Source organism: Cinclus cinclus, chromosome 4 (assembly GCF_963662255.1).
Source record: "Cinclus cinclus chromosome 4, bCinCin1.1, whole genome shotgun sequence".
Classification (NCBI taxonomy): domain Eukaryota; kingdom Metazoa; phylum Chordata; class Aves; order Passeriformes; family Cinclidae; genus Cinclus; species Cinclus cinclus.
The window spans coordinates 45,061,709-45,085,005 of NC_085049.1; the positions used below are offsets into that span (position 1 = coordinate 45,061,709).

The following is a 23,297-nucleotide window of genomic DNA, read 5'->3' on the forward strand; positions in this document are numbered from 1 at the left end:
TTTTTTTTTTTTTTTAAGTATGCATCCTGCCCTCTCAATTTCTCTTCAGACTTACTTCCTTTGTTCTCATCTGTCACTGCTTTGAATAAACTTGAGATGGCACACAAAGGAAGCATCTTCTCTGTCATTACACGTCTGGTTTACTCTCTGCCCTGAGGCAGGGTTAGCCTGAGGGTGTGAGCTGTTAGCAAACGATTAAATCAGATACTGATTTGTGCATTACTCTCCATTTCCCACTGCACTAGAGATTATAATACTACACTGTTTCAGTAGGATTTGTTGAGAGGTAAGCTCTATTAAATATATAGTACTGAGCTAGGATGTAAAAATTCCTTTAACACTCTCTTCGTTTTCTATCATGAAGTTGCCTTTGTGCTTTCATGATAGTCTTCAAGATAGAAGGACCTTTCTTTGTTAGTTTTTTTTTTTTTAAAGTCCAGAATTACATTTCCTGAGTGACTAATCCACTCTCTCTATGTCCTCTCTTGCTTGTGTTTCTGCATACCCAGTCTTCATCAGCTTTCTTCTCATGAAGCCTTCTGAAGTTATGCTCTCTGGCAGCTTCAGTGAGACCCTATGCTTGGGCATCGTGTATTTTATCAGTATCTCAAGCAAGCTGGAGGACTTCAGACCACGCCTTGCACTTCTGCCTTTCGCAGCTGCTGTCAGGTGTATCCTTCTGTCCAATGTGCTTGAAGTACCCCATTGTAGCTACAGCCCTAAAAATACCCAAGTACATGCAAGTGCTTTTCAGAACTCGCCTATCTACAGTAAGAGATCCAGTTAGGACAGTTTTCCTTGTCCTAGAGCACAGCTAAACGAACCAGGTCAGTTGCACGTTAGTTTGTACTTACAAAGTAGTAACAAGTTTTTCTGTAGTTACAAAGTAGGCAGAATTCATTTGCTGAAGGAAAGGGAGAGGTGATTTCATAATTCTGTTAAATTTGTCCAGATTTGAAGGGTTGATGCTTAAGGTTGGAGCTTGAAGTAAGCACTCGCATGGTGCTTACTTTGCCCTTGAACGTTGGTGCCAGTAGATTGAGTTACACTGGGAGAAGCGGGGAAGAAACAGACGCGCGTTTGCTACTCGGTGAAAAACTCATCATTGCAAAGGCCAGCCGAGTGTATGAAACACTTGGCGCGTCTGATTAGCCCTTTCCTGTGCGGCGAGATAACTCCAATAGCACCTGACACTTCTACTCTACGGAGAGTTCTTTAGGCTCTGACTGAAGGCGGGGTCCCGCGCACTGACAGAGGGGAGCAGCGCGGGGCCCAGCTCGGCCGCGCGGGGCGCATGGGCGGCGCGGGCGGAAGCGCCCGAGTCTTTCCGGGCCGGGGGCCGGCGCTGGCGGCGGCGGGAACGCTGAGCCCGGGCCGGGCCGAGCCGGGGCCGTCGCCATGGACAGGTGAGGGGCGGCGGCGGCCGGAGCCCCCGACCCGGGGCCGCGCCCGCTGCGAGACGAGCCCCGGCGGCGGGGAGCGGGGGCGCACAGTGCGGGCTGCGAAACGCAGCGGGGCCTGCAGCGGCTTCTGAGCCTAGCGGAGGCTTTTTGTCACCCGGAGCTCTAAGTCTGGCCGTTGCCTCTTGAGAACACGTTTGGATTAACCGGGCGCTGTGAGTTGCTCAGGGGTCGCGGGGCCCGGCCTTTGCCAGGCCTGCTGAGCCGTGGCCGAGCTGCCCCCACAGCCCACCGGGAGCGGGTCCCTCTGCTCCCTGGGAATGGACATTCTCCCTTCTGGCAGGACACGTGAGCTTCCCCGGTCTGTGGTGATTGCTTTATCCGAAGGAAACAACCATGTAGTGAAAGCATGCCGTTCTTTCAGTTGTTTCCCTGAGCTAATAAGCAGTGCTAGATTTCTGCAGAGGAAGCTGGAAATAAGTAGTAAGATTGGAGATGACTTAACGCTTTAAGATTCCTGGTTGTGGAGTTACTTTGGCGTGATAGTAAGATCTTAGATGTCCTGCTTGAAATCACTTGTTTTTTTTTCTTTCTGTGTTGCTGTTTAGTAGAAATGGTTTTGAAGATATGCCATCCCCCCATGATCCAGAGATGGTCAGACCTGGAAGGAAGCAAGGCTCTCAGAAAAGAGTTTCTAGTATCCTTTTTCTGTAAAGACTTCTTGTCTTTAACGTCTGTGTTCACCAGGTATATATTTTTAATACTACTTTGATTTTCCTGGGTATTAACTCAGCTGGTTGTCCACCCAGAGAGCTATGTGAGCCATAGCTGACTCCATTTCTGAGCTTCTGGAGAAGAAAAACGTTTTCTTTGTTATATCTGTATTTTATGGTTTTGTGCTTATTTGCAGGTATTGTAGTATCAGGGTATTATGATGATCTAGTGTACCTCATCCACTGTATCCATTCACTGTGATAGCAAGAGTAGTGCACAGACATAGATTTAAGTTTCTATAGAAATTTTCTCCCCTGCTTTTTTACAATAAGAAACCTCCCCATACCATGTAGTTTGACAGCTAAGATAAGGGTATTTTCATGGTTGTGATAGGAAAGGAATCCAGTACATTTGCTTGCTCTTCTGGGTTTTGCATCTGAAATAAAGGTAGTGAGATATTTGCCCTGGTTATATTGTGCCTAAGATTCAAGATGTTTCTGAATTCTAATAACACAAGCTACTGAAACTTTTATACAACTACTTCTTGGTAAATCATACCTAGAGCACTGAACTTGGTTGCTGACAGGAAGAAGAAAAGTAGAGCAACAGAGCACCTGGAACCGAGAGAGGGAATGGTTTAAAAAATGCATTCAGACTCAGATTTTCTTGTTATGGTTGATGTAGCATGAAGCAACTCCTCATGGGGCAGAAGGATTCTTTCTTCGATCTGAGGTGCTGTGAGGGGTCCCAGACCTGTTGTGTTCATGTTTCTGAACTTTACTTTGTGGTTTTCCTTTTAATCCTACAGCTCTTTAAGGTTCTGATGAAACATTTTATGAAACTTTCTGTCTTACTCTGAAAGACAAGATGTATAGTTTTCGTAACATTTGAGTTATAACAAAGTATTTTTCCTTTCCAAGTAGTCACAGTCATTTAGAAAAGATCCAAAAGTGTGTTTAGGAGAGTGTTTCTTAACTTGTTTATTAATCAGTTCTTACATCCCTGGATGACACTATTGGAAACATGACACCCAAAAGCCATTTTCTCTCCCGAACTCCTAACTCATTACTTCACCAGCCAGGTAAGACTGCTTGCTTGTTTGTTTACTATTTAGTTAAAGGATTTATGTGCTTGTACTTAATAATTAACAATCCATTAGAAGGACTTGGATGTGCTGTAATCCAGTGAAGGCCCACAGAGTTGATTAGTGGGTTAAGTATCTGACATATGAGGAGAGACTGAGAAGAGCTGGGATTGTTTGTCCTGGGAAAGAGGTTGGGGGATCTTGTAAATATGTATTAATATATAATGGGAGGGAGTAAAAAAAGAACCAAGTTTTTCTTGGTGCCTGAAAAGTCAAGAGGCAGTAGACACCACAGCATACACAAGGAATTGTGTTCAAACATTAAAAAAAAAAAAAAAACACCCCCTTTTTTACTCTGAGGGTGTTTGAATGCTAGAACTGATTGCCCAGATAATCTATGGAATCTCTGTCCTCGGAGATTAATAAAGCTGGACAAGGTCCTGAGCAATCTTTTCTAGTTGACACACCTTTGGGCTGCCTTTTGCTTTAAGGATTTGAAGACCAGTTTTCAAGAAAGAATGAGTGGGGAGGTACTGTTCTTTATGCTTGGGTATATTTACAATGAGCTCTAGTAATTGAAGGTATGTTGCCTATTTGGTGCATATATATAGCCTGCTTTCAGGCTTCTATCTACACTTCCTAAGTACTTCAGTCTCTGTTAAAGGATTCTTTTGGAATTTCTGGATAAAGCAGAGTAGTTTTAAATACTTTTTCTTTTCAGAAAAGCCTCTTTCTCTTTCAGGTACTGCATTACATCGCAGCTTCATAAAGCCATCAGATATGTCTGCCATCCTGGGAACAGGAGGGAAATCTCCTCTCATTCTACCAACTTCTGGACTTTTTGGCAATCTGTCAATGGTAAGACGGTTAGAGCATCTTCTTATCTTTTGTCCCTGTGAAACATAAGAAACTACAAATTTAGTGTTTCCGTGTTGTTTACTTCAAAGACAAATTGTGAGTGGTACAAGCTTGCTAGTTACTGCTGTTGTTGTTTATTGCTGATATTTATTACTGTGTTGTTCTTTGACATGATGCAGTGAGGAAAATAGAGGTTTCCAAGGACTTTGCAAATACACCATGTGTATTAAACTAGTCCTCATAATGTCAGTTTGTGACTACAAAAATCCTGATTATGCTTGTTTGCTAATTCTTGAAAGATAATTGTTAGCAATTTAGAACTTTGGGATTTTTGTTATTTTAGCATTCTCCAGTATTAGACTTCACTAGAGTGTTGAAGTTTAGACTTCAAAGAACAAGCTATTCTGATGACTTTTTAGATGACGTTGATTATTTTCTACTGCAATGTCTTTGGAAAAACACTGATTGGGAAAGTTATCAGTAGGGAACTCTGAAGTATCATATCTCCATTTATTTTTTAATTAACTCGACATTAAGGTGTTTTTTTCTATCTACATCTCAATCAATTCTCCTTTTTAGTTGTTTCTGTAGTTTGACAGAGGCCATTTGTTTCTTCATAAATTATCAGCTTCTGGGGCCTAGTTGATCAATGTGTATACAGGACTCTTAGCACTGGTAACTTTTTAAGGCGTAGTTGCACCTTATCTAAAGGCAGTTATTTCACTATTAGTTTTTTAGGATTCTCTGTTTTTATAGCATTCATACAGAAGGAAGAAGGTGTAGCTAGGCTTGTAATAACTGAGATTACAATATATTTTCTTTATGTTCTTATGGCTTTAGTTGGATGAAAGTGGCTGGACAATGGCACTCTCGCCTCAGCAGACAGGAATGTTTGCAAATGCAGACACGTCCAACATGACAGAAGATGTCACTATGAGTGCTGTGTTGTTGCGTGAGGATGATCCTGGGGAAGCTGGTGAGACAATTTGAAGTTTTACTAATAATTGATCAGTTCTGATTTGTGGGGTATAAATATATGTGTCCTTTAAAAAAATTTTCTGTATTCTTTTGCTGGTATTTCTTAGTCAAAAACAGTCTAGTTTTAAAAGTTCTGAAAACTACGCTGTTCCAGTTTATTGGAATTTTGTGAGTTTGTGCTTTCTATGGAACCTGGTCTGATGGAAAAAATGTGATCCTCTAGTGATGTGGGAAGCAAACTGGATTCATTTTGTGGCGATACACAAATGAGTTTGCTGTTGAAATTCTTGCAGGTGGCCTATATACAACAGAAGTTTTATAACTGACATGAAATAGCTCATATATATAACTCAGAGCTATGAAGCTCATAGCGTCAGTATATCTTACTATCTTAGCTGATAAATACTTCTGACTTCCTGAGGTGGTTCATATCATCATTGTACTCATTGGAATTTGCAAAAATGAGATGTCTTTTCATGAGAAGGATGTTTTTGTAGTGCAGTGGGGGCTTTTTTACAAAGTTATGTCTCACTAATATGGCTGTTTCTTCTTGCATCTGTCCTAGCTACTATGAGCATGTACTCAGACTTTCTGCATTCCTTTCTGAAGCATACATCAACTACCATTTTTGATCTTGTGGATGAGTATGAAAATATTTGTAACAGTCAAGTAAGTAGTTACTTGTTTTTTTATTTACTTTATTTTACTTTCCCTTCCCAAAGCAGTGTTGCTGTGAAGTCACAGTGCTTAACATACATACTTTAAATCTTCCAGCTTATGAGTCACTAAACACTAACATGGACTAATATCTCACTTTCCTCAAACACTGCCTTGGCACAAGAATACCCATGGTGTAGCTTGCTGAATACTAAAATTGGCATCTGGCTGCTGTTTCACTGAACGTGTCAGGTGGCAATAAACATTAGCAGATGTATAAATGTTTTTATTAATAAGATGGATTAAAATGTACTTATTTCTCTCATATATAAGTAAATTAAATCATTGTATTATTTTATAAATAAAATCATCATTTGAAGAGATGGTAATTAAACCCGTTTGTTTAGAAACATTCAGGATAATAAAAGAATTGCTGTAATGGTTTAGGAAAAAAAATGCACTGATGGGCAATATTAACTCTGTATAAAATTATTTCTCTCAGGTGAATATATTAGGGAAAATAGTTTATCGGGCAACTCCTGGACAGCAAAAGTTTTCCAAAACTGCCAGTGTCTTGTGGCTTCTCAAGCAGGAGATGGTAACTTGGAGACTCCTGTCCTCACTTTATAGGTAATTCCTTTGAAAAGCACACTACTACATTTTTGTACTGAGAAGACTTTCTTGGATAATTTTTTTATGAGTTTATAAATAGGGAGTCAAGCAATTAAATACCTATTAATAAGCTGTTTATAGAGGTATGTTCTAATATATATGTCTATTCATTATTTATTTATGAAAATGAAAGTTGTAAATAGGAGTGTTCTTATTACCTTTGCAACTTCTAGTATTTTTAAGAATATTTTTGTAAAGTTTTTTTTATGCATTTATATTTATGCATTTTGCTAGATTTTCTCAGTATTTGTTTTAATCTTTAGTGTCCTGCACTTTTTATTTGTAGAGACAGAATACAGTCTGCACTGGAAGATGAAACTGCATTTGATATCCCTGTAAGCATGGACTCTTTTGGCTTTTTTTTTAAGTTATGTAAGAAGATAAATAAGCTAAATGTAGGCTAAATGCTTGTATTTTACTTTTACAATCTCAAAGTGGCAGTCACTCAAAATTCAAAAGTGAAAAATGAGACTGATTTTTATGAAGACAATTATTAAATTATTTAATCTATTGTGAAGAGTAAATACAAATATTCAGTTCTAAAGAGTTATGTTAGTGTAATATTTTTGTAAACGATTCTTTGTTTTGTTTCCTTAAATATCCTGAGTTGGAAGGGCTGCACAGGGATCATTGAGTCCTACTCCCGCTGTGCACAAGACAACCCTAAACTAAATTCACTAGAAATAATTACTTCTTTATTTTTAAAAGCTGCATCAGTAGCTGTGATAATCCCATAGGTCAGAGAAAATTTTGCTTTGCTTAAAAGAAGAACATATGGTCTCAAACTGTCTAGTCTTTGCAGCCCTGATTCCAGTTTATCTCAAGAGAAAACCAAATTTTCTAGCATTCCTGTTTCAGCTGTAGTCATCTTGTCTATGTCAATACAGTGCTTCCAGCCTTTGCTGCCAGAATATGCTTAGGAGAACAAAGCAATAAGTAAAGTGACTCTGCCTTTGTAAAATTTGATTGTGGATCTTTCTTCTCAGTCATAAAATAGCTTCCTGTACAAATCCCACTGCTAAGTTGTCAGTGTTAAACACTGTTCTGCCAAAAAAATACCCAGTTTCCTCCTACCTGTGTTTTTTACAAAAATGCATCTTCTGTTCTCTTTTTATTGCAAGTCTAATGAAAGCTAAATTAATGCAGGGGATCACTTAGAAGGATCAGGGCTCTGGGGTTGGCATTTGATTTGTTTTTCACACTTTTTAATGTTAAATGCGTGTATGACCTTGAAAAATGTTATTTTTTAAATTTAAAGTAACAAATGAGATTTAAGATAATATACAGGCAGTCAAGGAATCAGTGAATCTACTGTGTGGAATCTTTCTGTCTGTGTTCATATATTTCTGAATTATATTCTAAGCCTGATTTTTACAGTTTTTAGTAACTGGATGTAAAAGATCAAATAAAATCATATGTAAGGCATGTATTTTTTAAAAAGAGGGAGGGGAAAGATAGCATACTGAACTTGCAGCAAATCTCTGAATTAGTATGTGTTCGATTTGATGTTTCTGGTTTTGTGGAAGCTTTCTTTTCCATGAAGTAATAATCAGCTTTTTCTTAAATAGGCTTTAACTGCTAGTGAAAAAACGACTGTAGAAAACTTGTTTCAGAAAGATTCACTTGTTCGACAAAGTCAGGTATGATGAAAAGTTTATAATGTGAGAATGAAAATAGATTAAATGTTTATAACACTAATGCTCTATGCACTTTTTGGGGTTGTTTCTAATACTTTTTAATATTAAAAGTATTCGTAATATTTTGAATATTATGAATTCATAATATTCACTCAAGAATGTATTAATTGTATGCATAAAAAGGATGCTCCCTAGTTGATAAAGAGCAAAAAGGTTTTTCAGGCTATTTTGCAGAGGATGAAAGGCTCAGAACTGTTCCCATTTGCAGCATCTGTTACTGTTGGTGGTGATTGATAAGCTGTTAAGTAGCAATGTATCAAACTGCAGTATCCAGTGAAAAAGGGAGATCAAGTGCCAGCCACCTTCATGTTGGATACCTAAAATGCCAGTGAAATAATCTTCTGGATTTGTCAGCCTTTTGGTTGCTGTTTAGATAACAAATGGATCTAGAGATGAGAGGAAGGCAGTAAAAGTATTATTTGTTACATGTTTTAAAATGCAATTTAATTTCATTCCAGTTGGTGGTGGATTGGCTAGAGAGCATTGCTAAGGATGAAATTGGGGACTTCTCTGATAATATTGAGTTTTATGCCAAAACGGTGTATTGGTGAGTTCAGACTTTCTTTGGTTATGTACATTTTCCCATCAAGTGTAAGTTTCACAGTCACAGAATCACTCTTGAAAAGAAGTGGTCCTTTTAGGTTGTTCTCTTCATTCACTTATTTTCTTTAAATTCATACATTCATACAATTCTCAGTAAAAACTGAGACTTCTTAGCCATCCACTGAAGTAAATCTCAGAAGTCAATTAGTGCCTTTTGGGAGGCAAAGATGAAGGGAAAAACCATCAAACTTATTTTAATTTAATCTCTGTCCAGCTTTAGTTTTTGCCTAAATTCTTATCATTTTGTGTCATTGACCCTTCACCAGAAGCTGTTGTTGTCACCTGTATTACACTAATGGGTTTTACTGCAGAATGGACAAAAGACTACCTTTCATGCTAGATGCCTTGAATAAACCTACTTTTGATGGCTGGTCAATACAGGCTTTTGGAATTTTGTCTTTATTCTCAGTTACATTTCTGGCCTAGACTGACTTTGTAGTGAATGCTAATGGGAAAATTTGCTTATGCAGAAATCAGTTAATAGTTAAATACATGAATGACTGAAATAATGTATGATTTTGGAAGAAGTCAAATACTGGTGCATTAATTCTAATATTGTACTTGTTGTGAAATGTTCCATTTTCACAGCGTTAGCAGAGTCCATTGATAAATCAACCAAACCAAGTGTCCGTTCTGTAAACGTACTCCATGTGACAAAATATATCTTTCAATATTTGTCTTGTTAAAAGATGCTTGCTAAAAAAAACATTTTTCTATAGAACATTTCACTGCTTTCAGGGATAACACACTGCATGCCCTGAAGCAGCGACAGTCAAGTACGTACATGGGAAGTTCTCGTCCTTTGGTAACAGAGTTGGTAAGTATTAAATAAAAATAAAGGTTGGCTTCAAAATGGGCTAGAGAGAGTATATATGCTCTCTTCACAGATTCCCACCAGTTCTCGGATAGTTGTGCTATCTAAAAGTATTTGTAGCATCTAAAAATTGCTACAGAAATTGTGAGGCAGAGCACCTCAAAAATTCTTTTCAGGATCACTGTGGACTTGTTTTCTTTCAGCAATCACTTCCATGCTCCTACCCCCCCACAGGTACTTGTGATCTATTTGGTAAAGTAATGGCTTTGTTGACTTGTTATGTCTGAAACAAACTCATGTTCCTAACCAGAAAAGCCTTGGAAGCCTTGGGAGCCTTTGCAGATAAAGGAATGCTGTCTTTATGCAGTAACTAGTACAATGAAAATAAGTCCTAATACAGTACTTTGATAGCTCTACAATAAAAGCTAATAGGAAAGAAATCAAGGAAAGAAAGACCTGTCCATTAGAACGGGGTGATGAACTGCCTCAGTGACAGCAAAGCATCCGTAGAAGATTGATTAACCTGGGGAGTGATCTGAGGTATTGATTGGCCTTAGAAAATCTCTTTGGATTAAATAGAAACAAGTGCAGCTGTTGTGAAAAACCTTCTCAGATAGAAGGTGGAGGAGAAGAAACAGTCTGGTAGGCAGATAGACAGAAGGACAAAGGATTTTTGAAGGTGAGAAGAGCTGGAAGATAAGAAATTTAGGCCAAATAACAAGGTAGTGGAGTAAATTAATTACATTGACTCCTTCTGATAGAAGTGACAGAAGAGGAATAAAAGAAATTAAGGGAAAAACAGAAGTATCGTGCTCAATATTATATGGGTTGTACTGATTGTTGTGCCAACATGAAAAAGTGACTCCAAATGATAAAACAGGGCAGGACATTATTGGAAGAGACATAAAGTGTTGACAAGTGATAATGTTTTCCTTGCAGGATCCAGATGCTCCTATTCGACAGAAACTGCCACTTGATGACTTGGACCAAGAAGATGATGCAAGGTTATTGAAGTATCTCTTCACTCTAATCAGAGCAGGAATGACAGATGAGGTAGTGCAAGTTTTAATGACGTAAACATAAATGTATTACTGTTAAAGGTAATAAGGTGTGTACTACAATGTGTGTTTAAGTTTGGCTTGTAGTGATTCAGTTTTCAATTTGTTGTCAGTACTGACTGCCAAACCAGTATTTTAATCAAACTTGCTTTTAGTTGAGTAATTTTGGATGTAGAATAGATGTTATAGACAAAACACAGTTTTGAGTGTTTGGGTTGTTTGACAATATTTTTTCACTGTTGTGTTTTGATGCTGAATACTACCAAGACAAACACACAGAATGCTTTAAAGAGCTTCCTAATTGTGTCTCTAATCATTGTTGGATTATCAGACATGTATAGATAATGACATTTGAGTAATGGGGAGGAAAGGGGATTTGAGATTCTCCTGCCAAAGACCTTAACTGAGGACTGTGGTTACTTGATCATATTCTGTTCCAATATTGTGCACATATATTCATTTTCTGATGGTATGGGAACATGAGCATATTGCTGCAGGGCAATGTGAGTAGAAATTGGCAGCTTCACTTGGGGTTGGGAAGGCTAAGTGAACTGGGAAATTAGATGACTGCATGAAGACAATGATTAAACATCTAAGCAGAAGGGCTACACTTTACACTTAACTTACAAGAATGATGTATAACAGCTGTTTAGCTAACAAAGATGGAGCTGTAGCACATTTCTTACATTGCTGTAAATACTGACTGAAAAACTAAATATTTCTGTGAAATAATATTTGCTTTTAAATCTTTCAGTTGTTTTGTGTTTGAGATCCTCAGTGCTTATTTTCCACATAGTAGAATCTCTACACAAATTAAGTATTTTAGTAATACTCGCATTTTTAAAGAAGCTGGAGGTTTTCCTGCCTTGAAATCTGTTGCTGACAAACTGCATTGTTTTTCAGGCACAGCGCTTATGCAAACGATGTGGTCAGGCCTGGAGAGCTGCAACTTTGGAAGGCTGGAAATTGTACCATGATCCTAACATAAATGGAGGTATCTGCTCCAAAGTGCATTTGAGACAGACATAAAAATACTAAGATCTCATAGGACCTGTTTGTGGCAAAGAGAAATAGTTCTTTCTTTTCACCTGATGAGCCTTTTTTGGTATCTGGAATATTTTACCATGTCTGTTGAACATGTGAAAACTAACATGAAATTGTTTTAGTTGAAGGCGAGTTCATTGAATCCATCTACACATGCTAAAGCCACTTTCTTTCTTAAAGTCAGACGTAATCACTAGGAAATAGATGTCTCAGAGTTCTCTACAGCTCTTCTCTACCTCCATATAATAATTGGGTCTGTATTTTCTTAACATCTGGCTTGTGCCACCTAGCACATTTTGTTGCTTACAGACTCAAATTGGGCTATATACCCAGCTTTAAAAAGGTGTAATAGGACTAGAGTTCAGCAAATGTAAAGGCAGGAGAACAAGATGTTTTTAAAATACTTGAAAATTGTAAAGTACCTTCCTTCTTGGTTCCTTGCACATTCTTCCCCATTATAACACAGTACCTTGCTTCCCTCTGTTCAGTACATTGCAGAATTTAGCAAGGAATTTAAGAATGAGTCTAAGTGTTGTTTATAGCTGGGTGTGGAAAGCTTAATGCTTTCCTACTTTTTAAATCCTGACAGCATGTTGCCTTTATCTGCATGCTATACTAAAATCCTAGCTTTTTTTTTTTTTTTTTTTTTTTTTTTTTTTTTTTGAGTCTGCCTACCTCAGCTGTTCTTTCACAGGTATAAATGCCCATGCAGATGCATGCAAAATAGCAGCACTGAAGCAGTGACATTTTTAAGAAGTTTTGATTTGAGTATAAAAATTCTTTTTTTCCAAATTTAGACACTATAGATGTGTTACAGTCAAAAGTAGTATTTTTTAGAAAGCTAGATAGCAGCCAAGATTTTAAATGACTATAATTTACAGATGCAAATTCACCAAATGAACCAGAAAACCATCTTGCTGTCCAGTCAAAAACATCAAAATGCTTTAGGAAGAGTTCTAAAGGGATTGAAATTGGGCTATGAAAAGAAAATAGACTTTACTGTTTTTTAGATCTTCCTGGATTCCCTCTTTTTAATAACACTTTCTCTCTTTTTCCTTTTCCCCTTCTTTTTTTTTATTTATTATTCTTTGCATGTAGGAAAAGAGCTAGAGCCTGTTGAAGGCAATCCATACAGGTGCATTTGGAAAATAAGCTGTTGGCGCATGGCTGAAGAGGTAAGACAATGCTTCTTTTCTTTCTATTAATACATAAATTTGAACTTTTCTAAAAATAGGATTTAAAGTAAACATACCCACTGTGTTTGCTGCTTAGAGGATTCACAATTAATGCTTCTAAGAGGACTTCTGAAATACCATATTGATGTATTGTGAGAAATGTACATAATCAGCACCACTTTTTCAGGAAACGTCTGCCTTTTTTTCTGGTTGAAAGTAAAACCACTGGCACTGACTTTCATCTTGACTTAATTGAATGGGAAAGAGAAAACATAGCTTTCTTTCCAGGTCAATGTAAATTTTTCAGTTAAGTTACAAGGGGATGCTAGTGAAGGGAAAGTCACTTGCTATTCTTATTTTGGCTCCTTGTGTATTCTGTGATTTCCACCTGTACTTGGAATCTGTTAGATGGAACATTTTGCAATGGATTAATCTCTAATAAAATGTAAAGTGACTAGAAAACTTAAATGCTTTGTCATTTAAAGTTTGTGTGGTTTTACTGTTTATTTTAGGAGCAGTTTAATAGATATGAAAGAGCAATCTATGCAGCCCTGAGTGGAAACCTCAAACAGGTATGTCAAGCCCCCTAGTAAAGCAGTGTTTGGTAGCTGTGTATTTCCTTTCTCATATGTGACAGTGATATCATCAGAAATATTGTAGTTACTGGTTTCTATACTTTTAAAGATCTAGTTAACAGGACAATAGCAAACATTGCTATTAGTAGACATGCTCTTTGTAGTACTGACATGTCTTAATTAAATGTACGATAGACTTTTCAGTCAAGGGAAGGCTGCTGTTTACTACTTTGCTTTGGTGCCTGAAAGTCTAAATCATAGTTGCTCTATTTGAGTTTTGATTTTTCTTCATCTCTTGGTAATTTTTACTCTGTTTTTTCTAATATGTAGCTTCTTCCAGTTTGTGATACCTGGGAAGATACTGTTTGGGCATATTTCAGGGTCATGGTGGACACTCTAGTCGAGCAGGAAATACGAACCTCAGTAGTAACTGCAGAGGAGATGGAAGAGCTCCCTAGAGATTATTTAGAAACAAAGTAAGTTTCAAGTCAAATTATGCTGCCACACTCAACAGAGCATCCTGTATGGAATCTGTGTGGAATATTCAAGTTAACATTATTTGTTTTTTCTATCTTGCTTTGAAGCTGGACTTCAGAAAAAGTTTTTGAAGAACTTCAGGCAACAGACAAAAGGGTACGTAATAATTGCAGTGTTTCTCCTCACTGCTTACCATTTTTAATTATTCAGTAGATTCTACTTTTTGCTGCACTCTTTAATGAAATACTCAAATATGCACAATGACTAATTTGTTTCATATTTTCTATGCCCAAAAATGTACGATTTCCCAATTCAAATAGATTTTTCTTCATGCTACTACCTCTTAACAGTGAAAGTGATACAGGTTTTGTGCCCTGCCCTGTGTCTGCCAAACTATCTGGGTGTGCTAAAGAAACAGATGACTGTCAAATGTTGTCAGACATACAAAGCAGACAGAGTAAATCAGCTATTCGATGCTTCAGTAAAATGTTCATAATTGATTTTCTTCATAGGAGGTTTGTGTGCATATTTCAGAATGGGCCTTTCAAAATTTAAAGACTTATTTACTTTTTGGCTGTGATTCTTTGTTGCTTTTACCACCCAAAATACTCAATGTAAGATGGGGACACATAACTTGCAGGTTAATTTTGCAGTGATTAAATTGAAACTACACTTACTTTTATTTGATGGAATGGACACATAGCAGTTATCATATTGCTAAAACAAAGACATGCAGTCAGCTACAGATATACCCAGCTGTATTTGCCATTGCAATATAGTGCAATCCTTGCCAAAAAGCAAATTTACAGATGTGTTTGGATTGCATTTCATGCATTAATGCATCAGTTCCTCTGGGGAGATGGTGGAATTCCTTCCTGAAGTAACTTTCACAGGCCTTTTCTTTTTATACACATTGTTGCTTCTGTGATTTTTGTAAATCTTATCTGTAACATCATTGTTTATTCTCCTCCTCAGAGCAAAAAGCCCTTAAGTGTTGGATATCTTCCATGAAAGTATTAACTGGACTGATCTATATTCCAGTTCTTTCTTTCAGTTTGTCAATGTTCTTGTAATTTGATGTGGAGACAGGAAGTGCCTTTTCTCTTGCTCTTTATGAAGACTACCCTTTGAAATAGGATAGCATTTTTCCCCTGAGGAACTTCTGCTTTATATATAAGTTTGTTTTCTTCATACATTATGCCAGAAGATTTATTCAAAGTTTGAATTTTCTTTTTTTGTCCCTAGAGGGTTATAGAGGAGAATCAAGAGCATTATCATGTGATTCAGAAATTCATTATACTTGGAGATGTGGATGGTAAGCATTTCTCTAAATTATTTTTTTATTGTCAACGGACTACATTACTTTGAGGGACCTTTCCAGGATTTTTAGAAGCACACAGTAGGCCAGCTATGCATTAAAGCTATGCTCTGATCAAGAACTGTAGGCTCAATTTTACCTAAAAGGTAGTTCTCAAAGAAGTAATGAAATCATGTAAATGTGTCAGGATATATGCCAGACTATAGCTATAACCTCTGAGAAATTACAGAATACATACAGTACATTTTTAAGCCAAAAAGCTACATCTTTCTGAAATTGTTGCTGTCCTGTTTTGTTGGACTTCTATTTGTTGAATAAATGCAAAATTATGAAATATTTCTTAGGTGTTCTTTTCTTTTTCTCCGTATGGCTAATGCAGACATTTCCTTGGTGGTTATAGGTTTGATGGAAGAAGTCAGCAGGTGGCTTTCCAAAGACAGAAGTGTGCTCCCAGGACACCTCCTTCGTTTCATGACCCATCTTATTCTGTTTTTCCGCACTTTGGGTATGCAGACTAAGGTCAGCTCACTTACATTTGATTTGCTGTCATAGCAGTAGCCAGTCTTTGAAGTAGAAATGCTTGTGTGAAAATACGTAGACAGCATAGAGTGATGGTAAATTACTACCAGGCTGAGGAGGAGCTGCATGCTTGAATAGTGTATTTGTTGATCTTGGGGCCTGAAGGAGAGCTTCAGAGCTTCAGCTTCCAGCTGAGCTTAAAAATTGGGTTTTGAGGATGGTGGATTTTACTCAGAAGCCCTTTGTTAAGAAGGTCCGGGGTCAAACTTCAGTGTTAGGCTTATTCATAGCAGCCAAGATGTCTTGAATATAACCTGTTCTTATAAACAGTTGCTGAAACTGTACCTATTGCTGCTGTAAGCTCACAAATGCTTTTGCTTGAGGTAATGATTACCAGCTGAAACTTTATTATCTCCAAGTATAAAGTAAGTATAGCCTATTACTTACCTGGCCTATTTATGCTAAATAGCCAGATGAGTCACATAGCTATAATTACTCATTTCTGACAATGTCACAAGTAGTTTGGGTAGTAGTCCTTTTCTACTATTTTAAAATTTGGAAGCTGTTATGAATCAAGTTAGTTTCTGAATGTAGCCTCTTTTGCATGTGTGTGTGTCTGTGTGTATGTATGTATGTATGTATGTATGTATGTATGTATATATACAAATTTTTTAGCCAGACTCAAAATGTTATGGAGTAGGACTTTAAGCTAAAGTGCAGTAGAACTAGCCATAAGCATATGTTTGATAGAGGGGATAAAAAAGGTACAATTTCCTACATGAAATCCATTGTGGGAATTTGTAACAGTTGATTCTGCCTTTATAGTTTTGGGGTGGATGAACTTATTGTATGATTACTGGATCAACCCTCAGTAGACTTCGTGGGGAAGAGGCAGAAGTGCAAGCTCTTACGATGTTAATTGTATATTGATTGTATACAGTTTATATAGATATATGCTTAGATGAAGGTCTTCAATTCACACATATAAAATTAAAATGGTAATACCTGACAGCAACAAACACATGAGTCTTGGCTAAATCAGTTTTGAGTGCTCAGACTATAGTGGTTGTTTAGTACAGGCTATTCCAGATGAGTTAGGTGATATTTATACCCTGTTACATTATCATTTTCTATAATAAAACAGGGCATGTAGTACACTGCAATAGTAATCTATATACCTGACATTTTTGTTTATTAATTTTAAAAATTATGGTAAAATGGAAAGATTTAAAAATCATGTTAAAAGTAACATTCCAGTTAGACTATAAACTATAATATCAACTATAAACTGTATTTATTCAGTTGCTGAAAAACAAAATCCTTGGAACACTAAATCTTTGAATCAGAAGACATGCTTTTTTAACCATGCTCCAAGAGAAACAGTTCTTCCAGTTGAGCCTGCTTGTGTAGATTACTGAAGCAGGAATAGGCAAATAACCTTGTGTCTGTTTTAATAGTGATAGCCTGTCAAGTATATTTTATTTTATTTTCCACATTATCTGATTTAAAATTGAATTTATATTTTTTTGTAATAAGGAGGAAGTTTCTGTTGAAGTCCTAAAGACCTACATTCAGGTAAGCTTTCAGAAATACTGTTTGTTTTCTCTAATATAATTTAGATGTAAAGGAGGAAGAAAAACAGTCTTACGGTTACAGGATGATAAGAGCTATGATGCAGCTAATGTTCTTTTCTCAAGAGATACATGGAAACTTGCCTAATACACAAAGTCTCTGTCAGCAGTTCTTAAATGAGAGACTGTTTTATTGATCCTTGTTTAGAAGCTGAGTGGAATCTTCCTGTATCAGAATAAATTAATCAGAAATTTGTTACACGTTTTTGGGTTTACCCAGTACATGTTTTTACTTAGGAATATAGTGTGCATATCTGTTATACATATTTATATATTAGTGGATATCTTCTCTATATTTGATTCTTATATCTTTGCTTCTCATTCTGTATGTTTGCTTCATACTGTGCAGAGGTTGGTGTCTGAGAAGCACACAGATTTAATAGCATTTTATGTCAGCCACCTGCCCCCAGAGCTGGCTGTGGCTCAGTATGCTTTATTTCTTGAAGATGTCACTGAGAGCGAACAACGCCACCACTGCCTTGAATTAGCAAAAGAAGCAGGTGAGAGACCCTGATAGTCCAATTATCACTTTATATCCCGGGTTATTTTGTCTTTCAGTAGTTTTTGCTCCAAAAGCTAGCTATGGATATGATACTCTTTCCTTCCCCTGTCTCTGTTTTACAGTTAAATAAAATCAATTTGCTGATCACGTCTTCACGTACGTGTATTGGTGTGTTTTCATTAACCTGGAATTTTTTAAACTAAATATCACTGTTTCTGGGTTATGTCCAAACACACCAGGAAGTAAATGCCAACTGCCTGTCTCAAATATATGTTCTGAAGCTTGATGTGAATCATATTATTTCAGAGAATTAATTATATATACTTCTTTAGGGATTTAGGAAGGTTGTAAGTATCTTAAATTTTTGTCTTATCTATAGTGCTTTTTCTTAGCAGTGGTGGGATGCTTGCATTAATTGTAAACTTCCTTCCAGGCCTGTACATTAGACTATAAGGGATTACAATGAAGCAGCACACTGTCCATTGCTTGACAATGCCTCTGTGCCACTCAGAATACACAAAGAAGCAGATTTCCTGAAAATTTCATTATCATCTCTTCAGTCATTTTCCAATAATTTTCTTTTAAACTCAGCTAAGGTTTCAAAAATAAAACATCCTGCTTAAGCATCTGTAAAAGAACTGTTCTGAGCTTTTCCTGGTACATTCCTGTCAAATCATAGTCTTGCTGTCAGAATTGTAGGAATCAGTGATCTTAGCAGATATATCTATATGCTGTATTCAGCACAGACTGAAAAACCTAGCCTTATTCTGATATTTGATATTCTGTTACATCAGATTTCATTTTTGTAAAAATACCTGCAATAAATTACATAGCACAAAAGCTTATCATATATTCTGATGATGGGTGTGTGAACAGTCTGATAAGAATTACCACTAGTAAGGAATAAGATCAACAACTGGAGTCTGAAATTCAGTTTGTGTCAAGTTTGAATTCATTATAGTTTTTAACACAGTTCTCTTTTAACCCAGGTCTGGACGTTGCAACCATAACAAAAACTGTTGTTGAAAACATCCGCAAGAAGGACGCTGGGGAGTTCAGCCACCATGACCACATGCTAGACACAGGCACAACAGAGGTGAGTGCTTTGAAGAGCAGATAGTCCAGTTTGCAATCAACTATGGAGTCTTTGAGCATGTATGAGCCATGTTTTAGTATCCACAATGGTGAAAATTGCCTTGAAAAAGCCTGTGAGGGAAATGCATTTTCACATGACAAGGGGTGATATTGCACAAATATGTAACTCTTTTTCTACTTCTCCTTTCTCTTTGGGTGTGTGCTTATCAGCAGCCCTACCTGTATACAAACATGAAGATAAGGCCCTTGAAATGACTGCAGCACCCTATGTTATAGCTGGGAGTAGGATGTTGTTGTAGCCTCTACGCTTTATGAGGATTAATACTTTGGATCTCAGATGCACCTTTTAAGATGCTGGCATTTCTAGCTACAGCAGACATTGCCTTTGCTGACAGTTTCCTTGTCACTGCTATTGAGCATTGGTTGGATCCAAATCAGTGCTTTAGGGTCAGCAAGGTAATGTTAATAGGCTCTGCTCAAAAGTACTGTTTAGAAAGCAACTGATCATTTTCAAATCTGTGGTAATGTTTTTGCTGTTCATTACAAAGTTTTAGCTCCCTAAGACAAAAAGGTATAGTTTATCCACAAGAATTGGAAAACTATGGTTGCAGGCTGATGGTGCTCCTGAAGATTATAGCAAAAGCTCCATAAAACATGTTGCTACAGTGTATTCATATTAAAATTGGAGGAAATGCATCATAATCCATAGAAAATGTTGAGAGATGATGCTCTGAACATCTTGGGAACACTTAGGAATTATTTTTTTTATTATTCCACATGGCAGAGAATTTCTGAGTTTTGACTGAAGCGATCCTTGTTACTATGTTGTAATGTTTTCCAAACTTGTGTATTTCCTTAACTAGATCTAATGTGTGTTACATCAGCTGTGTGCTTGAAATGGTGATGAATCTCTGTGTTGTTTTTTACAGGCAGATCAGCTGAAAATAGATGTAATTGACTGGCTCGTATTCGATCCTGCACAGAGGGCAGAAGCACTTAAGCAAAGCAATGCAATCATGAGGAAGTTCTTGGGTACTAAGCTTCACAAATATTGTAGACTTATTTTTAAGTGTTGGTTTTGTTCTCATTGGCTCTTGGCACTACATTTGATATAATTTTGTATCTGGTCTATTTAAAAGCATGGGTTTGCCAGCTTAAGAAGATAAGGTATGGAATTTGCAAAGCTCTGATACCCAGTTTGCATTCTCATAGCATCCAAGAAACATGAAGCTGCAAAAGATGTGTTCGTGAAGATTCCCCAAGACTCTATAGCAGAAATATATAACCAGTGGGAAGAACAGGGAATGGATTCTCCACTTCCAGCTGAAGATGACAATGCTATCCGAGAACATTTATGTATTCGTGCATATTTGGTGAGTTTCAAATATGCAGTATTCCAGGTTATTGTTTAGAAATACTGGTGGCTTTGCCTTGGTGGTGGAACTTTAGCTTTGTCCATTTGATTTAACTTCTGATTCTTTGATGCATTAAACCTGTGCATGTAATGACATTCTTGTTATTAGATGAGTCAAAAATACCCAAACGTTGTTTCCAATGCAATCCAGGAAGCCCATGAAACCTTTAATGAATGGTTTAAACACATGAACTCAGCTCCACAGAAGCCTTCTTTGTTACCACAAGCAAGTTTCACTGAAAAAGTGGCCCATGAACATAAAGAAAAGAAGTATGAGGTAGGTGGAAGTCCACCTTATTTACTGTAATTTTTTATGTTCTTGCTTTAGAGGCAGTCTAGCTTAATGAAAAAGAGTAGAAGACTGCTATTTCATATTAAGGACTCTTATAAATTATTTTTATGTTGAGAGAGTATGAGACAGTAGAATAATATGGCCAGTGCACAATAAATTCTGGGTTTTTTATGACTCAGCTTTACATAAAAATATTGCAATGTAGTAGTAATACTGTAATGTAATATCATGTGTTGTTTGTCAGTGCTATCAATAAATGTGAGCACTTGACTTTGCTATTAACTCTATTAAGTACTATCACCTTTTGTTTTCTAAAAGATGCTGCAGTTTTGTTTTGACTGAAGTTGTTTTTGCAGGTCTGGCCAGTAAAAATATACTACATTCAGTTAATATAAGCATTTATTTTATAAGCATGGCAGAATAGGTTGTTTAAAATTTTCTTCCTCTTGTGGCTTTGCTTCTGAACAACCTGTCTGACTCTTTGCACAGGACATTAAGCAAGGATGGAAATAGCTGTTAGCAGCAGGCTTTTAAGTGTTAGCCACTGGCTGAAGATTCTGATTTGAATCAGAGCTGCACTGCCTGTTGCAGTCTGTTTTAAAATAGCCTTGGAAATTATCCTGTTCTGCAGTAGTTTATTTTTTGTTTCTTTGCCAGATGGATTATAGCATTTGGAAAGGCCTCTTGGATGCTCTTACAGCTGATGTTAAGGAAAAAATGTACAATGTGTTGCTGTTTGTTGATGGAGGATGGATGGTTGACGTCAGAGAGGTAAAATTAATTTTTATATCATGACGCAGACCACAAAGCACAGATCACATGTAGTTGTACCTTTGTGAAATTTAATTTCATGTGTTCCTGTTGAATTGGCTCTGGCCTAGCTGTGAGCATTTAGAGCTTGCTCCCCTTAGTTGCCACCCAGATCATATCTGACAGTCCACTCCAGGCTGCTTAGGCCAGTTTTCTGCCTCTGACAGTACTAATTGTGTGGTTATGCTGAGTTGCCTGTTATAGGTAGATTTTCACAACTCCAATGTTATTTTGCTCCGGTAAGGATGCCGAGGACGACCCCGAGCGAACACACCAGATGATCCTGCTGCGAAAGCTGTGTCTGCCAGTGATGTGCTTTTTGCTGCACACAGTGCTGCACAGCACGGGGCAGCACCAGGAGTGCCTGCGCCTCGCTGACATGGTCGCCTCGGAGCGCCACAAGCTGTACACGGTGAGCTAGGCAGGGCTGCAAGCAGCCTGGCTTACATTAAAAGCTCTGTGGGCTGGCTGTGGAAAAAGCTTCTATATAGAGAGGAAGATACCATATGTTCCTTAACATCAGAAGTTTCTTTATCGCTTCCCATTCGCTGCAGTTGTAAAAGGTTTCCATGTGTTATGACTTAAGGAAAATGAAAGAGTTAACTTTGAAACATTGAGGATAATGATTGGTGTTCTGACAATCAGTTCTGGTTACTGCAGTTACTAGTTTTTGTATGGGGGCTACTGAATTTTAACTTTGTGATCTTAAAGGTCTTTACCAGCCTAGATGATTCTATGATTCTAAGTTTAGCTGTGGAATTGTAATTGATTTATTTCCATTACATTTCAAACACTATATAAGCAAGTTTTGGTTTAGAGCATTTGCTTTACCTGTGACTGTCTTTGCCTCCAAAAGCCTGAAAAACAACCCCAAAATGAGACAGAGCTATCTTGAGCCTCCCTACAGGTTTTGGATGCTGCTACTAACCTCCTTTGTCTTACTAAATGTACTTCTGAAATGCCTGATGATCACACAATATTAAATAAAAATAAATAATCAAATAGAAAAATAGTAACTTAATTAACCACCACTTACTTTTCTGTATCAGTGCTATTCGTTGCAAATAAGTATAACTTTATGATGTTTGTTTTTTCATTATTTATTCTTAGGTATTTTCAAAAGAAGAACTCCGAAAGCTTCTACAGAAGCTGAGGGAATCTTCTCTGATACTTCTGGACCAGGATCTTGATCCTTTGGGATATGAAATTCAGTCATAAGTTTTCATGTGGATATTTGCAAAAACTTCCAAGCATGGACATTCTGGTTATTAACAAAACAAACAAAAGACACCCAACAGCATCATTACTTGGACAAAGTGTTCTCTTTTTGTGGGGTAAAAAACCCCAACCTTCAGATTTCATTTTAAACTTGAAAAAGTATGACCAACTTCAGAGATGTTATTTGTTATACAACCTTTTTCATTTTTTTCCTAATAAAAGTGCTTGAAAAAAAGAAAATGTTTGTTCATTCTAATCTAAAACGTCATTATATAAATTTGGTGATTGTATGAACCTCCTTAATCTATTTGCTACATGCCACAAAGAGCTGCCCATAGACTAGAAACTTAGTAGTAAAATGTGCATAGATACAGGGGGAAGAAAAGTGAGAGTGCTGGAAGGTGCATGGAGAAAGTTGGGGAGAAGAAAACAGACAGAGTGAAGGAAAGGAAAAACAAAAAATAAAAGTGAGGAGTTACTTCCAGCCCTTCAGAAGAGAAGGCAGACTTGCTCCATGGCTTGTGCTGTTCTCCTGTACATGAAGGCGTTGCTAAAATGCTGATGAAATCCTAAACCAGAAGAAAAACGATTATACGTTGAAAACTCCGTTTGAGATTTTGTAGTTTATTTTGAAAGCTTGTTCTGCCCCTATTTAGATGTGTAAGCACAGGTTTAGCTGCCCTTTAACAAGA

At 37.1% G+C, this 23,297-nt stretch overlaps 1 protein-coding gene across 2 annotated transcripts; it reads left to right on the forward strand.

The window, feature by feature from the left end:
* The first annotated feature begins 1,339 nt into the window (after positions 1-1,339).
* Positions 1,340-22,831, forward strand: NUP107 (nucleoporin 107). 2 transcript variants are annotated; one of them, XM_062491183.1, is made up of 29 exons: positions 1,340-1,406; positions 2,009-2,097; positions 3,106-3,195; positions 3,941-4,056; positions 4,699-4,707; positions 4,897-5,032; positions 5,600-5,703; positions 6,194-6,321; positions 6,650-6,698; positions 7,932-8,003; positions 8,519-8,607; positions 9,402-9,480; positions 10,417-10,530; positions 11,439-11,529; positions 12,678-12,754; positions 13,267-13,326; positions 13,660-13,805; positions 13,914-13,962; positions 15,052-15,121; positions 15,525-15,643; positions 17,180-17,218; positions 17,624-17,774; positions 18,766-18,872; positions 19,801-19,903; positions 20,084-20,244; positions 20,437-20,562; positions 21,235-21,348; positions 21,632-21,799; positions 22,498-22,831. In XM_062491183.1, exons 1-29 carry the CDS (start codon positions 1,399-1,401, stop codon positions 22,603-22,605), a joined length of 2,772 nt encoding a protein of 923 aa, XP_062347167.1. In that variant the 5' UTR covers positions 1,340-1,398; the 3' UTR covers positions 22,606-22,831. The 2 variants fall into 2 exon arrangements, with proteins under 2 accessions (XP_062347167.1, XP_062347166.1); XM_062491182.1 differs by lacking the exon at positions 4,699-4,707.
* Positions 22,832-23,297: the final 466 nt, after the last annotated feature.

Bases quoted from the DNA above. Each gene is read 5' to 3' on its own strand.
- NUP107 (XM_062491183.1), top strand. The intron at 13,963-15,051 runs GTACGTAATAAT...TTTTGTCCCTAG, and splicing joins TTCAGGCAACAGACAAAAGG to AGGGTTATAGAGGAGAATCA. The intron at 17,775-18,765 runs GTGAGAGACCCT...CTTTTAACCCAG, and splicing joins TGAATTAGCAAAAGAAGCAG to GTCTGGACGTTGCAACCATA.